General features: G+C 49.8%; 1 protein-coding gene across 1 annotated transcript; it reads right to left on the minus strand.

The window, feature by feature from the left end:
• Window positions 1-8,159: 8,159 nt before the first annotated feature.
• Window positions 8,160-8,435, minus strand: HRK (harakiri, BCL2 interacting protein; the record flags this gene model as incomplete). The annotated part of the gene is made up of 1 exon (XM_082852878.1): window positions 8,160-8,435. The coding sequence occupies one exon, from the start codon at window positions 8,433-8,435 to the stop codon at window positions 8,160-8,162; it is 276 nt and encodes a 91-aa protein (XP_082709004.1).
• Between the last annotated feature and the right edge of the window lie 7,920 nt (window positions 8,436-16,355).

Raw genomic sequence — 16,355 nt, forward strand, 5'->3', positions numbered from 1 at the left:
GAAGGCTGTTGGGGGCGGGGGCAGGATTAGCAACTGCTTTGTACAAAAAGCTCAGAAAAGTCCCCTAAGAGTTGCCACCATACTCTGAATATGGGCCCGTGGACTGAAATTCACACCAGATAAGAACAGCCCATATCCTGCACTATCATTTACCCTTTTCTGAACAGCAGTGATATGCCTTATACTGCTCAGAAGGTAGAGGGGCATGCCCACGGTCACATAACTGGGAAATGGCCGATCAGGACCGGATCTGAGAGTCAGCCTGACTCCAAAGTTCATGTCACCGTCCATCAAGCTGTCCTACCTCGGCATAAAACCTGGGTGAATTAGATAAACAGTTACCAGCGGTTAAATTTTCTGAGTCAAGAATGAGGCCCCGTGGTGTGCCAACAGGCTGAAACATTATAAATCTGGGCTGTCTTTGAAAACGCTACCTCTTCTTAAATCTATCCCGTGGCCCTTGACACATTCCCACCCTCTGAAGACCCCTCCAAACTCACTTTGTCTAAGTTTCCCCACCATCAATATGTTAGCATCCTACAGTATTTATTAAGTACCATGCACCAGATCCAAGTACAGCCAGGCAGGCAGAGAAGCTCTTCAAACTCTTAGTGACACTGCTATGACTTGCAGCCTTTCCCTGAAGTTGGAATGGGCATGTCAGCAGTCATCTCACTCATGCACTCCAACAATGGCTAGAGATGCGGTCCATGAAGGATATTCCATAAAAAGATAACACAGATTTAGCTGGGGATGGTAACAGCCTGCTCCACAGACAAGCCAATAACCACATTATGGATGGTGGCCAGGGACGTAAATGAGAAAAGGGAACAAGCAGCAGAGTTCATCTAGAGACTACAAGATTTTGTACTCTTTTAGACAACCTTTATAATAAAAGAAGGTTTACCTACACTTTTGATATCAAAGTTCCACTTGTGGGCATTCTTAAGAAAATCATCTGTGGTGTATCCAGAGTTACACCCAAGGATGTTCTGCATCACACTGGAAACTGTCTAAATGTCCAATAATAGCTGCATGAGAAGGCAAATGGTGGAAGAGCTAAACAGAAATACTAAGCAACCTCTAAGAAGCATGTTGTAGGGCTTCCCTGGTGGCGCAGTGGTTGAGAGTCCACCTGCCGATGCAGGGGACACAGGTTCGTGCCCCGGTCCGGGAAGATCCCACATTCCCGGAGCGGCTGGGCCCGTGAGCCTGTGCTCTGCAACGGGACAGGCCACAACAGTGAGAGGCCCGCATACCACCAAAAAAAAAAAAGAAGCGTGTCGTAGAAAATACTATAAAGCATGGAGAAATGTCCATGATATAATGACAAAGTCAAATTACAGAGAATGCATTTAGAGGGATTCTACTTGTTAAAGTACCTCTCAGTGCATTTTTTTTTAAATGGAAAGAAACCTCTCAAAATGTTAACAATGGGTAGTGAGATAAAAACAATCGATTAAATCTTTCTTTTTTTCAGTATTTTCCAAGTATTTGATAACGTGCTTGTAATATTTTTTGTAATCAAGAAAAAGCTATTTTTTCTTAAAAAAAGGAATATTACATTATTATTTTATTATTATTAAGTTTCCCAAAACAATTTAATTCCATCTTGCCCAAGTCCATGGCCTGTGGGGCAAAAGTTCAAAGATGGCAACACCCTGTGGGGCAGCCAATTTTCTCTCCACAGGGCAGGGAAAGGAGCTTTCTCTCTTCCTGGGTATCCAGCAGTACTAAAAGGACACATCTCACTGATGTGGCCTAAAACAGAGATCCCTCACCCAACTGCAGGGCACCAGTTTAAAGCAGGAAGGAGGGAGGGGAGACAATACGGAATTGAATGGAAATCCAGCCAGTATCCACAAACTTCTGAGGGCACTGAGGGCTGGGCAGAGCTGGCACAGGGGCCAGAATCTCTCAGACCCTGGTGGGAGGTCTCCTCCAGTGAGAGTAGGCTGGAGTGGGGGTCAGAGCCGGGTCTCCCGCTCCTGAGGTCTAGGAGCATCTGAGGCCAGGTTCTGGGACTTACTCATCTCTGCATCCCTGCATCCTGGTGCCTAGCCCTGAGCTGGTGCTCAATTCATATTTGCAAATGCATGAGGATGAGTAGTTCATTGCATCACATCTAATTCTCTTCTTATGAAGCACCTCTTCATGTACTGTCAGCACTTGTGAATCCCTTGACAACAAAACTCAACGTCCCTACCATGGCCTGATCTGGCCCCTGCCTGCCCTCTGTCTTCCTCTCCCCCAAGTTCATGTGGTCTTAGCCCACTGCTCGTTTTCCTCCTCCTCAAGCACATGGTGCAAAGTCTCACCTCCCCAGAACACCTTTCTTCCAGGTACTCACGTGGTTGGCTCCTTTTCGTCACTCACAGCATTGGTTCCTTGGTTCCTCCTCAAAGTGACCATCTCCAACCAGTGCAGGTAAGGAGCGCCCCAGGCTCTCGCTATGAAAGGCAGACCTCGGAGATGTTTGCATTTTTTACAAATCGAAGGTTTGTGGCAACCCTGTGTCGAGCAAGTCTATTGATGCCATCTTTCTTTCCAACAGCATTTGCTCACTTCGTGTCTCTGTGTCACATTTGGATAATTCTCACAATATTTCAAATCTTTCATCATTATTATATTTGTTACGGTGATCTGTGATCTTTGATGTGATTGTTGCAAAAAGATTATGACTTATGGAAGGTTTAGATGATGGTTAGCATTTTGTAGCAAGTATTTTTTAACGGAGGTGTGTACATTGTTTTTAAAGACGTAATACTACTGCACACTTAACAGACTACAGTATCATGTAAACATAACTGTTATATGCACCGGGAAACCAAAACATTTGTGACTCGCCGTATTGCAGTGGTCTGACCCAAACCCACAGTGTCTCCGAGGTGTGCCTGGACGTTATCTTCGTGTGTTACCTTCAGAGCTCTGAACACTTTCTGAAATTCTGTGTTAGACTGCATAATCCAAAGATGGCCACAATATCTTCTCTCCCATTGGCTATTCTAGAACCTGGCCACTCCCCCATGGGGTAGTGTCTAATTCCACTCCCCTTAAATCTGGGCTGGCCTGTGATCTGCTTTGAACCAAAGTGATGTCTGAAGCTGGGTCAAAAAAGGCAAAGCAGCTTCCATCTGACCCTCCGAGACACTTGCCTTCGGAGCTCTAAGATGCCAGGTCAGAATCCATCTACTGTGAGGCTGCCATGCTGTGGGGAAGCCCAAGCCACAAGAGGAGACTGAGTGTAGATGCTCTGACTGGCAGTCCCAGCTGGCACCCAGCATCAACAGCCAGGCCTATAAATGAAGATCCCATCACCATGACTCCAGCCCCCAGTCAGCCTGGAACTGAGACAAGTCACCCCTGCTATGCTTTGTCTGAATTTCTAACCCACAGAATGTATGAGCCTAACTGAATAGTTGTTTTAAGCCACTAAGTTTTGGAGTAATTGGTTACACAGCAGCTGTAACCAGAACAATCTTTACTGATTTATCATCTGTCTCTTCCCACTAAAATGTAGGCTCCGTGAGAGCAGGGGCTTCTATGTCTTGGTCCTTCCTGTGTCCACCATGCCCTGCACACAGTAGGAACTCAATAATTAATAGGAGAAAAAGTGAAAGAAGCCGAATTTAGGAAACACTAATGCTCATCGTGCACAGTTTCTGAATGATTCATGTATTCATCATAGTTATTTTGTATCTACTATGTGACAAGCAAGCTGCCATGGGCTAGGACAGTGTGGGGGCAGCTCACTGTTACCATGAAATCCTGTCACACACAGTGATGACCAGAAGGGCGACAGAAGCCCCCACTCCACTCCTCCCACCCCCAATGGAGGTCTGAAAAGCTGACTTTTCAAAACCCAGAGGTGCGGTTGCCAAATCCACGCAGCCCATATCTGCGGGTGTATTTAATTCTTCCCGGGTGGGGCTGTTTTTACATCCACAGCTCAGTCACTTGAGTCCTGGCCTCTCAGTAGGCAAGAGAGTGACTCCAGACAGCGACCATGTGGCAGGAAGGCTGCCACCGTCCTGCACATCTGGCCGCTTCCTGGGGGGGCAGCGGCGGGGGTTTCCTCCCCAACAGCTGTCTCTTCCTCCGCTCACTCCTTTCCTTCCTTGCCTAGGCTTTCAAGCTCTAAAAGTAATCCTGGCAGGGGTGCAGCAGTCTGGGAGGGAGGCCCGAGGGATGCGCCTCCAGGTTTAACCACTTAATCCCCAAAATACCTTCCAAGAACCAGTTAGCATGTCTGGCGGGCAGGCCAGACCGTCATTAACTCATTAAAGCAGGCTCCCGCTGGCCCATTATCTTCCTTGCTGCTGACTACGTCGCCTCTTGGGTGCGCAGAGTACCCCTTTCTCCCCTCTCCTTAGTCCTAAGGCAAGGTTCTGCCCACCCCAGCCCGAGTCCTCCTCCTTCTCTTTGCCTTCCCCCACCCCCACCCAAGGCAAGTGGCGCTTCTCCTCCCCCCGCGCTTCCCCCAGCCAGCACTCACCATAAAGCATCTTTTGTTCCCTCTCCTGTATCTTGGAGCAGCGGCTGGTTAAATCACACTCATTCTCTGCCAGGCCTCCCCGGCCTCCAGGGAGCTTCCCCGAGGCCCCCTCAGAAAGGGAGTCTCTCTAGTGCAGGAACTCGGGGCTCACCACCCCTTCTGCCTGCCGCCCTGGTATCACCTCCTCCCCCGCATGCCTCAAGTCATCCGACGGGCTGTGTGCTGCAGGCCTTCAAAGGCAGAGACTCCAATGCCAGTTCTGACTTTGCCATTGATCGATCCTTTGGGATGACTCAGGTGGACGCTCTCTGCCTCAGTTTCCCCTTTGAATGGCATTAACCATTTCATAGCGTCCTCTGACAACTGAACTAAGTGCCAGGCACTGCACTGGGCACGTGAAATAGATGCTCTCCTATCAACCTCCCAGCAATCCTGATAGAGATACAACTCCGGTTTACAGATAAAGGCTCAGAGAGGTTACGGTTCTTACCCAAAGTCACACTGCCAGAAAGTTCTTGGGCTGGGACTTAAATCCAGTTTCATCTGATCCCTAAACCCATGCTCTTAACTCCTATACTATCCTGGCCCATGTGGCCTTGATTCCCCAAAATGGCAAGTAAGAACAGTGTGGAATCACCAGCAATGACGATGGCAAAGTGCTGTCTGCTTTCGGAAAGAAAGATATTAAATGCACAATCGTAGTCATGATAGCTCACATTTATATTCACTTCTTATGTGCCAGGCACTGTTCTAGAGCTCTCTGTAAATGACTTCATTTTACCCTCTTGACAACAGCTGTGCATTTAAGTACTATTATTGTCCCCATTTTACATATGGGAAAACTGAGTCTCAGAGGAGAGGTTGGATTTTTGTTTGTTTGTTTAATGATGACTTCTAAGAAAACTATTGCTGGCTCACAGTAGAGGCTCAAAACAAGCTTGTTGAAACTGCTGTCATGCATATAGCTAAGCTCACCTTTAACCTAAGAGAATGGTCTGCTCTAGATGGCTGATTCAGGCCTCCCTGAAACCAATAAGGCACGCTGTGAGCATTCCCATTTCTCTTCTGGGGTAGGAAATGTGGAGAGGACCACACACAACTCAACAAACTGTCTTTCTCCAGGGGATTTCCTTTCACGTCTTGCTAACTTACCGAAGGCTGGGGAAAGATGGGTTTCCCCCGGTTAGGCCCAAAGCACAAGAAAGCCCCGAGGTGGAGGTAGCAGCGAGAGAAGCCAAGTCCTTGTGATAGGGGCCGAGCCTGGGAGACCCAGCAAGGCGAAGCCCGGGATGGTAGTGGTATACATTCTGTTCAATACCATTCTACCGGCGATCCGAGGGAGTGAGGTGCAGCGCGGCAGGAAAGCCGTGCCGGGCATCCTGGGGTCAGGGCACCCGAGGCGGGAGGACCCTAGAGGGTGTGCCTGCTGGGGACGCCCGGACGGGACACAGCAGGATGGAGGAGAACCCAGGGGTATGCTGAGGAGGTGGCCTGGAGTCGGGACGTAGCACGGGGCTCTGGGGCTGATGCAGAGTCAGGAAGGGGAAATAAACTCTGCGACGACAATTATCCGCTGACGCCGCACCGGCGAAAACTCCTTCCCGTCCCCCTTCCTTGTCGCGTGGGTCCTTCCTCGCGCCCGAGCTCAGAGAGACGCGCTGCGTTCGCCCCGCGCGCCCTCGCGGAGGTTTCGGGCCACCTCCAGGTAGCAGCCTCCTCCTGAGGGCCCCGGGAGCACCCCCGGCCCCGACGCGCGCCAGTCGGGCTCTGGTGGGCGCTCTCCGCCCCCTAGGTGGGACGCCCAGCATCCTGCACCGTCTAGTCCCGAGAAGGCAGCGCCTCCCCAGCCTCGCCTGGTCTCCAAGACTGGAGGAAGCGGTGTCCTAGCCCTCCTCGCCCTTTCTACTGGATTCCCCTCGCTTCCCATCTTTCTAATCCACGTTCCCACTATCTTGTTCTCCAGGAACTCTCTCTTTCTCCAGCTCCCCCGCCTTTCTTTCCTCGTCTCGCCGCCCGTTTTTTCTTTGCTTCCTTTCCCACCTTCATTCCGCCTTTCCCTAAATTACACACTTTGGGCTTCGCGTCTCTTGCTTGGCTCCCTTTTTCTGCCCCACCTCCCCGTGCCCCATCCAAAATTCTGTTCCTGCCTCTAGGATTCGGCGGCCCCAGCCTGGGCTTCTGCGGTCGAGGGCAGCCCCGGGCCTCTCCTCCAGGAGGAGGAGAATCGGATGTGACCTCCGAGCCGGGCAGAGAGCGTCCCGAAGCGCGCACCTCTCTTCGCCAGCGCCCGGGCTGCGCCGGCCCACGAGACATCTGTCGCCCGCGCTCCCGGCTCACACCCCGCGCACCCCCGCATCTCCCCGGGCGCTGCCACCCCCCACGCTCCGGCTGCCGCCTCTCCCTGCGGGCGCCGCGCCAGCTTCCCAGGGTGTTGGCGCACCGCGGGGCTCAGCCGCGCGACCCGAGAGCTCGGTTTCTGTGGGCCATGGCATCCCGAGGCTGGCTTTCTCACCTTCGACCTTCACCTTCCGGCCCTAGACCCACCTTTGGTAAGCTCAGCCTGATTCTCTCCACTCGCACTCACTGCAGCTCTCCTCTCTATTCCAGAATCTGAAAAGACGATCCTTACACGTTTGCTCCCCTAAAGCGCCTAGCACAGTGCCAGGCGCACAGCTGGTGCTCAGTAATTCCCCAATCCCAAGGGCCTAGCGCACAGTAGGTGCTCAGTACCTTTCTCCTACTGGTACCAGACACACTAGCTCCATACTCACTCCCCACCCCCGCCGCGCAGTGCCTAGCATACTGCAGGCTCTCAAACACCTCCTCCCTCAACAAGGCCTAGCACCCAGATAGAGCTCAGCTGATGCTCTTTCATTAAGGCTTCCCCTTGGAGTTTCCCTGAGAGCCTCCGATCCCAGCTCACTTGGGGGCATCTCCTTCATCTCAGTTCCTCCGTTTGGTGAAGAGGAGGCCAAGCTCCTCAAACGGGACACCTCGCTGGAGGGGAGAAGAAGTTGCCAGAGCGGAGAAAAACTGCAAAGTTTTAGGCAGGGAGAAAGACGGAGCCGGCCAGAAACCAGGAAGGGGAGGAAGTCGCGAGAAGTGCTCGGGGCGCCGGGAGACGGGCAACAGAAACTGGAGAAGTGACACTTAAGGAGAAGGGGGTCTGGAGCGGCGGTGATGGAAACGGTGGCGACTCTGGAGTGGCAGGCGTCTGAAAGAGGACTGAGGGCTCGTCTTGAAACCGCGATAGATTATAATTCTTTGGCTTGGCCTATAACTGTTCTCAGAGCAAGCCCAGTTTTTACTTGCACTGTGTGTTTGCTTGAGCCGCTGGTGGGGCTTACGGAGGCTAAAGTCCTCCCAAAGCCACCCCGATGGAGAGAGTGGCAAGATGCGCTTAAGGACTCGGAGAGAAGGGGCAGAAACGGTGGAGCCGGTACTTGGAAGGAGAGATGGGGACTGCCTAGGAGGGGGACCGAGATCCTTGCGAAGGAAGAAGGAGATGGGAAGAGAAGAATGCCAAACTTGAGGCTCTCCCGCTCCCAAGCCAGCCGCAAGTCTCCAGTCCCCAGACACCGCGCGCTGGCGCTCGCTCGCTAGCGTACCTGTTGCTCGCTCCGGCTGGGTCTCGGCTTCGGCCCCACCAAGAAGCCCCGCGTTCCTACAAGTTCCGCCTGCCGAGCAGCCAGGCCGCCAGCGCCGCCACCTGCGCGGCCGCGCACAGCCAGGGCCAGTAGGTGGGGAGCGCGCTGGGCGCCGGCGCCCTCCGGCTCCGCGCGCGGCGCCGCCACATGGTGCGCTGGTGCAGCTCGTCGCCGAGCGCCTTGAGCCGGGCGGCCGTGAGCTGCGCGGCGGACGAGCGCAGACCCAGGCGGCCCGCGCTGCAGGCGCACACCGCCGGCGGGCCGCGGCCGCGGTGCAGGGGGCACGGGCACATGACCGCTCGCCTCGCTCCCTCCCCGCGTCGGGCCGCCCCTCGCCTCCTCCGCCTCGGCCTCTGCGCCTGCCTCCGCCGCGCTCCAGTCGCCGGGGGCCTCCCCTGGACACCAAGTTTCTCCTTGTGTTGTGCGTTTGTTGTGCTGACGGCGCTATTATTAATTAAAGTGTCACATGGTGGAGGGGGCGGGGAGGGCGCGGGGAGGGGGGTTACATCATCTGGCCCCGGGAGGGGGGGTGCAGGCAGAAGAAACCGAGAGGTAACTTTTAACCCTAGCGGCGCCGGCAGTGAGGGGGCGCGCGGGTTGGGAGAAGAGGAGCGCGGGGCGCTGGGACGCCTGAAGGCGACCGGCCGCTTGGGTCTCTGGCTTCAGGGGTCGCGGGAGACCCTCGCGGAGGCGTGGAGCGCCGGGGGAGGTTTTCTCCGTCTCTTTTTCCTGAATTCAGCTCCAATTCCGATTTGGCGAGGGGGGCAGGCTTATTTGCCGTTTTGGATGAAGCCGATATCGAATTCGGCTGCATTATTCAAAAAATGTTCCGAAGCTATTGTTTGGTTTGGGGGAGGTGGGTCGATTCAAAATCTCATGAGAGGGCCGGATTCAACCCAACTTGCCTACTTTCAGGTCTGACTCCGCACCTGTAGGCTGCGGATATGAGCACACCCGACGCACAACCCCACCCCCATCTGAGATAGGCCTCCAGACCCTTAAACGCCCACAGCGCCGCTAGAAACCTTGATGGAGGCGGGGAGAGGATTAGGGGGTCGGCCCTTAGTCTCGGCTGTTCCCGGCACACCGCGCCTCCGCCCGAAAGACCCTCACAAGGGGTTTTCCGGAAGGAAACTTATTTTTGTCTGCTTCCTTTGTCAAGATTACTTTCCTACAGGGGTTAGTTTCTAGCAGTGATCCCGATTTAACGCGCAATGGCGACGCTAAGGGGTCGGCGGGGTCGGGGATGGGGGCCGCCGGCAGGGAATTTTAGCTCCTTTTTTTTTTTCCAATCCGAGAACTGCCCCTATGACCCTCCAGACTAGAAAATCTGGAACTGTCCATGCTGGTGACGGTGCAGATGGGTGAAGGGACTCTCAGGATTCTTTGGAGGAGAATGAGACCTTCACCCATCTTGAATCCATGGGAATTCAGAAAACTGGGGGAGCCTGGAGGTGGCTCCAAGCCAGCCTTCTAGGTCCTGATGAGGCAGCTCGGATCCTCTTCCCACCGGCAGGGTGTTGCCAAGGCCTGAGGAGTCCTTTGGTCACTTGGAAAAGATTCTTCAAGACTATGAACTTAGTTTGGGTCTGGATTTATCACGGAGAGATTTCCCCTTGACCTGCAGCTCGGTCAGGGCTCAGACCCCAGCTGTGCTCTGTGATCTTGGACGTTCTTTAGATCCACGCAACCCCAATTCTCCTATTTAATAATGGTCAACACTTACTGAGTGCCTTCTGTGTAGGTTACTGGGCTAAGGCCCCTGTCTACACTGCCTAAAGTGAGTTTCCACGTTCTAGGGTGGTAAGAGTGTGCTGTTACTATCCTGTTTTACAGATGAGGAAACTGAGGCACAGGGAGGTAAGGTCTCTTGCCAGGAGATCACAGAGTTAATGAGGAATAAACCTGGATCTAAATTAGGGCAGTCTGCCGCAGGCTTTAAACTCTTAACCATGGTTTTATACTGCCCCCTGTAATCTGGGAATAATAATACCTCCCTCCTAGGATCGGGGCAGAGATTAAATGAGAGAAATGTATGCCAAGCACCTGGCATGCAGCGGGCCCTGGATAAACCTTGGTTCCCTTTGCTTCTGGCCAGAAACCACTTCCCCATTCTCCTGGGACTCACCTCCTTAATCCCCCCTAGTCTTTGCAGAGGGGACCTGATCCGTTGCCCAGGGTAGTGTTCCAAGAATGAAGATACAGTGTCTATTTAAAAAGCCCTTTGGATTTAAATTGAACAGTTCCCTCCCCCCCACCCCCGTTTTAATCTGCACGCTTTTAACGGCTCACTTCATGGACATTAATTTTAATGGGACGATTATTACCCTGTTTGGAAGCCTGCCCCTCAAAATGCTGGGCTCGTGAGGTGCCGCTGGGTCGGGTCCCGGCAGCTTGGATGTTTTCTGTAGCAGAGAGAGTGCAGCCTTGGCCGTGGGCACTGGGGACGTGTCCTTCAGCAGAGGGAGAACAGGGGGTGATGGAAAAGTGGGGGAGAAGAGAAGACCTCCTTCTCTCCCCCCAATACTCTGCAGGTGACAGTCAGTCCCTAAATTGGCTCACCTTAGAGTGGGCCCACCAAGTTCCTCATTCACTAACTGGGGAACTTGGCCTTGAGATGAGGCTTTTTGGAGCCTCCATTTCCTCAACTGTAAATTGGGAATAATAGTACCTACTTCAATAGTACCTACCTCATAAATAAGATCATACCAGGAAGCCCTGAGCACGGTGCCCAGCACACCCGTGTGCATTTAATAAATGTTGGCTACTGTTACTATTTTATAGTAGATCATGTGCTCGCTACGCAGTGCGTTTTGAAGAATGTTGGAAGGCCCGCACCCTCAAATATATGTGGTTCCCCTATTGTGAAGTGGCGATTGTGTCACTGATGTTGACTATTGTCTAGAAAAAGCAAATTCTTTGGGAGAGTGGCATGTAACACTCTCCTAACGCTTTAGTAAAAATGCATTTTTGATTTTCACGTTTAATAAACGCTTACACGGTGCTTACTCTGTGCCAGGCACTGTTCTAAGTGCCTTAGATGTATCAACTCATTTAACGACCCTATGTAATAGGACACGTGTGATTATTAGTCCTTTATTTTGGATGAGCAAACTGAGGCAGAGCATTTAAATAATTTTTTAACATCTTTATTGGAGTATAATTGCTTTACAATGGTGTGTTAGTTTCTGCTTTATAACAAAGTGAATCAGTTATACATATACCTATGTTCCCATATCTCTTCCCTCTTGCGTCTCCCTCCCTCCCACCCTCCCTATCCCAGCATTTAAATAATTTGACCAAAGGTCATACAGCTGTCTGGCCCCAGAGTTAATGCTCTTTGGCATTATGTCACCACTGGGGACTTAGGAAGAGGGAGGGAGGGCGGCTGTTATGGGCTGAACTGCATCCCCCTAAAATTCCTGTGCAGAAGTCCTAAGCCCCAGGACCTCAGAATGTGACTGTATTTGGAGACAAGGCCTTTAAAGAGGTAATTAAGTTAAAATGAGGTCATTAGAGCTGGGCCCCAATCCAATATGACTGGTCTTCTTATAAGAAGAGGGAGAGACACCACGGGTACATGGCGATGTGCAAGCCAAGAAGAGAGGCCTCAGATAAAACCCACCCTGCTGACACCTTGATCTTGGACTTCTGGCCTTCAGAGCTGTGAGAAAATAACTTTTGATGTTTAGGCCCCCCAGTCTGTAGTGCTTTGTTATGGCAGCCCTAATACAGAAGGAGTGAGAGGGAAAAAATGCCCTAAAAGGGAAGCTAGAAGCAGATATTCACCAGACTATGGCCACTTTTTTTTTCTTTTCTTTTTCCTCTCCATCCCCCATTATTTTTTCTCTTTTAGGTTGCTTTATTTGCTTTTAGGCCTTACTGATTCTGAAACTGTGCACCTCAGATTGGGACTTGAACCCACGTGCCAGGACTCAAACCCGGCCAAAACCCACGGTTTTCCAACTGAGATCACACACCTGGTTTCAGGACTTAATGAAGCTCATGTTCTTGATGTCTCATCGCAGAAAGAATTCAGTGAGAAACAAAGTGATAGGTAAGAAGTGGATTTATTTAGAGAGAAACACACTCCCCAGGCAGAGTGTGGGCCATCTCAGAAGGTGAGAAAGGCCTATGGCCACTTTTACTGCCGAGCACGTGCCTGGCTCTTTTTCTAGGACTGTTCATCCGTTTCCCTTCCTCCTCCTTCATGTCCTGTTGGAGATCTTTAAGGGAGGAGGAGTTTAAGGGGATTATTTTGAGAAATAGTTCATGAAATCCAGTTGATACGTTTATTCAGAGAAAACTTTCCATACCAATTGCAAGGATGTGCAGCCTCTCTCTTATAAAGAAATAAGATAGATTTTTCTAGTCCATGAAGACTTCCTATGGTACCCCAGTGCTTAAAACTGGGCTTAACCCATGGCAAGTGTTCGGGAAATGTTTGTCAAAAGGAAGAAAGAAAGAAAGCAAGGAAGAAACGAAGGGAGGAAGAAAGAAAGAGGGAGGGAAGAAAAGAAGGAAAGAATGAGTGAATGGTAAGCATCCTGATTTGTCTTTCCCACTTTCAGACATGCATGGTGACGTACATAGAATTGTTATTATCAATAACATTAAAAAAAATTTTGCCGCAAATCATTCCTTTACCTCTACAGAAATCAAAACTCAAGTGTTTCTAGCAGGAAGTGTATGTGTATTGGGGGGATGGGTAGTATTTCTTTTCTTTAATTAAATCAATAATAACCCATCCTGGTGTTGGAGACCAACTGAGCCTTACCTTACGGTGTTTTAATTCATGTGGCTTCGTGAAGTGATAAATGAATGAACAGCTGTTGCCTCCTCCAAACAGCTGTGTTTCCTGAAGCCATGTATGAATGCCAGGGCCAGATTTGATGCCAGGTGTTAGCCTGGTGAACAACAGAGTTCTTGAATCTAAATCAGAGTTATAGCACAGTGGTTTGACACTCTGTGCCAGAGAAACCTGGGTTTGAACTCTAGCCCCATCATGCAATGTTGGGCCCTGCCTTGGGCATAATTTTCATCTCTCTGAGCCCCCACTTTCCCATCTGTAAAATGGGAATAATAATCAAAACACCTACCTCATTGGGTTGTTGTGAGGATTAAAAGAAAGAATGTTATCAAGCGTTCAGCATAGTGCTTGGCACTCAATAAATATGTGTTATGGCCCTTGTTGATGTATCAGGATTATTAAGCATCCACTTAAGAAACAGAACAGGGACCATGACCCAAACCCACTGGGAAAACAAGAGGATTAATATTTCAGTGAGTCCAATATTCAATTACATCACAGTTATTCCTAGGAAAGTCCCTTGCATTCAATAGAGCCAGAGCAGCATGGTGCTCATCTCTCACATTTACCCTATTTAACCCTCTGATACCTGGAAAGATGGGGTAATTCCTCTAGGGCTCTCCTAATTATTCATTTGCTACTTCTCCCTTAAGGATATTTTTGTTGTAAGTAAAGAGAAAACAGCAGACGAATGTCCACAGCAGGAGAGAAAAGATTAACCAGCCCATAATTATAGTCTCATCAATACTTTAAGTGTAAAGGGTAAAGCTCACTTAAATAAAACCTAATTCCTTGATTACTGGAGTCACAGGAGATAGGGCTGATTAAACTCGTACTCCCATGGGGCTTCCCTAGTGGTGCAGTAGTTAAGAATCTGCCTGCCAATGCAGGGGACATGGGCTCGAGCCCTGGTCCAGGAAGATCCCACATGCGGCAGAGCAACTAAGTCCGTGTGCCACGACTGCTGAGCCTGCGCTCTAGAGCCCATGAGTCACAACTATTGAGCCCGCGGGCCACAGCTACTGAAGCCCACATGCCTAGAACCTGTGCTCCGCAACAAAGAGAAGCCACCGCAATGAGAAGCCCGTGCACCGCAACAAAGAGTAGCCCCTGCTCGCCTCAACTAGAGAAAGCCCACACGCAGCAACGAAGACCCAACGCAGGCAAAAAACAAATAAAATATAAATTTAAACTTGTACTCCTGCTGTGAAAATTCAGACATATTGTCCTTTGCTCAGGCAATAATCACTTTATTGTAGGCAACTGAGCTTACTTTAAAAAAGTGAATCACTAGACTTGAAATTATACTGATGAGAGGATAAATACTAGAGAACAATTTGGCAGACCCGGAAAAATTGGAAATTCACGTGCCCTATGACCTGCTGATTACATTTCTAGCTATTTACTCTAGATCAGTGGTTCTCAACTAAGGACAGTTTTGCTCCCCAGGAGATATTTGGCAAAGTCTGGAGATGTTTTCTGGTTGTCAAAACTGAAGGGTGCTACTAGCATCTAATGGGTAGAAGCTTGGGATGCTACTTAACAGCCTACAATGCACAGACAGCAAAGAATTATTTAGCCCAAAACGTCAATAGTGCCAAGTGTGGGAAACCCTGTCCTAGATATAGCAGGTGGTATACATTTGGTAGAGGCTTAAATCATAAGAGTTTTTACTATTTACTTGACAATGAGTCCGGAGCAGAAAATGGCAAACTATGGTATGTGAGCCAATCGGTCTGCTGCCTGTTTTTGTAATAATTTTATTGGAATACAGTCATGCTCATTCATTTACATATTATTTCTGGCTGCATTTCTGCTGCAACAGCAGAGTTGAATAGTTGCAACAGAAATCATATGGCCTGCAAATGGTAAAATATTATTATCTTGCCCTTTACAGAAAATGTATGTCAACCCCTGGTGTGGAGGAAGACAAGCTCAGGGTTGGGTTTGTGGTACAATTATTTCATTAAGAATCAGGCTATGTCTTTGCTTCTGCTCCACAGTCCTCAGTATTTTGGTTTTGGTCCTCAGGCTTATTGCCTCATGGCTGCAAGATGGCTGCCACAGCTCCAGATATCACATGTGTACTGGGTTGAATAGTGTCCTCCAAAGTTTGTCTCCATCTGGAAGCTGTGAATGTGACCTTATTTGAAGATAGAGTCTTTGCACATGTAAACAAGTTAAGACAAGGTCATACAGGATTAGGGTGTGTCCAAATCCAATGACAGATGTCCTCGTAAGAGGAGGAAAATTTGGACACAGACATAAACAGAGGGAAAATGACTAAGGTACAGAGCTGTCTGTCATGGGGACCACATCATAGTTCAACTTCTCCCTGTGCCCAGTCCTGCTTCTTTCTCCTCCCTTCCCTAGGTGGCAATCCCAAGGGTGTCCCTAACAACCCCCTGTATGCTAATCTCCATCGCAGATTGGCTTCCTGGGAAACCCTACAATAACCATGTTAAATCTTCCACCTTTGTTGAAATGAAAGTCCTGACACATAGTAAAGACAGCTATACTATGGACGGATGGCTGAATGGGTAAACAAAATGTGGTCTATCCATACAAAGAAATATTACTCAGCCTTGAAGAGGAAGGAAATTCTGATACATGCTGCAAAGTGAATGAGTCTTGAAAACATGCTAAGTGAAATAAGCCAGACACAAAAGGACAAGTACTGTATGATTCCACTTATATGAGGTTTCTAGAGTAGTCAAACCCACAGAGGCAGACAGTAGAATGGTGGTTGCCAGGGGCTGGGGGGAGGGGAGATGGGTATTTAGTGTTTCATGGATACAGAGCTTCATTTGGGGATGATGAAAAAGTTCTGAAGATGCATGGTGGTCATGGTTACAACAGTGTGAATGTACTTAATGCCACTAAATTGTACACTTAAAAATGGTTAAGATGGGGGAATTCCCTGGCGGTCCAGTGGTTAGGACTCGGCACTCTCGCTGCTGGGGCCTGAGGTCCCCAGTCAGGAAATTAAGATCCTGCAAGCCATGTGGCTCAGCCAAAAAAAAATGGTTAAGATGGTAAATTTTATGTCATATATATATATATATATATATATATATTTTTTTTTTTTTTTTGCCTGTTTTGGGTCTTCGTTGCTGCACGCAGGCTTTATCTACTTGCTGCGAGCTGGGACTACTCTTCGTTGCGGTGCGTGGGCTTCTCATTGCGGTGGCTTCTCTTGTTGTGGAGCATGGGCTCTAGGCGCACGGACTTCAGTAGTTGCAGCATGCAGGCTCAGTAGTTGTGGCGCCCAGGCTTAGATGTTCCTCGGCATGTGGGATCTTCCCGGACCAGGGATCGAACGTGTGTCCCCTACAATGGCAGGCGGATTCTTAACCACTGCGCCACCAGGGAAGTCCCAATGTTATATATATTTTAGCACAGT

This window comes from Leucopleurus acutus (genome assembly GCF_964270905.1).
Source record: "Leucopleurus acutus genome assembly, chromosome: 13".
Lineage (NCBI taxonomy): Eukaryota > Metazoa > Chordata > Mammalia > Artiodactyla > Delphinidae > Leucopleurus > Leucopleurus acutus.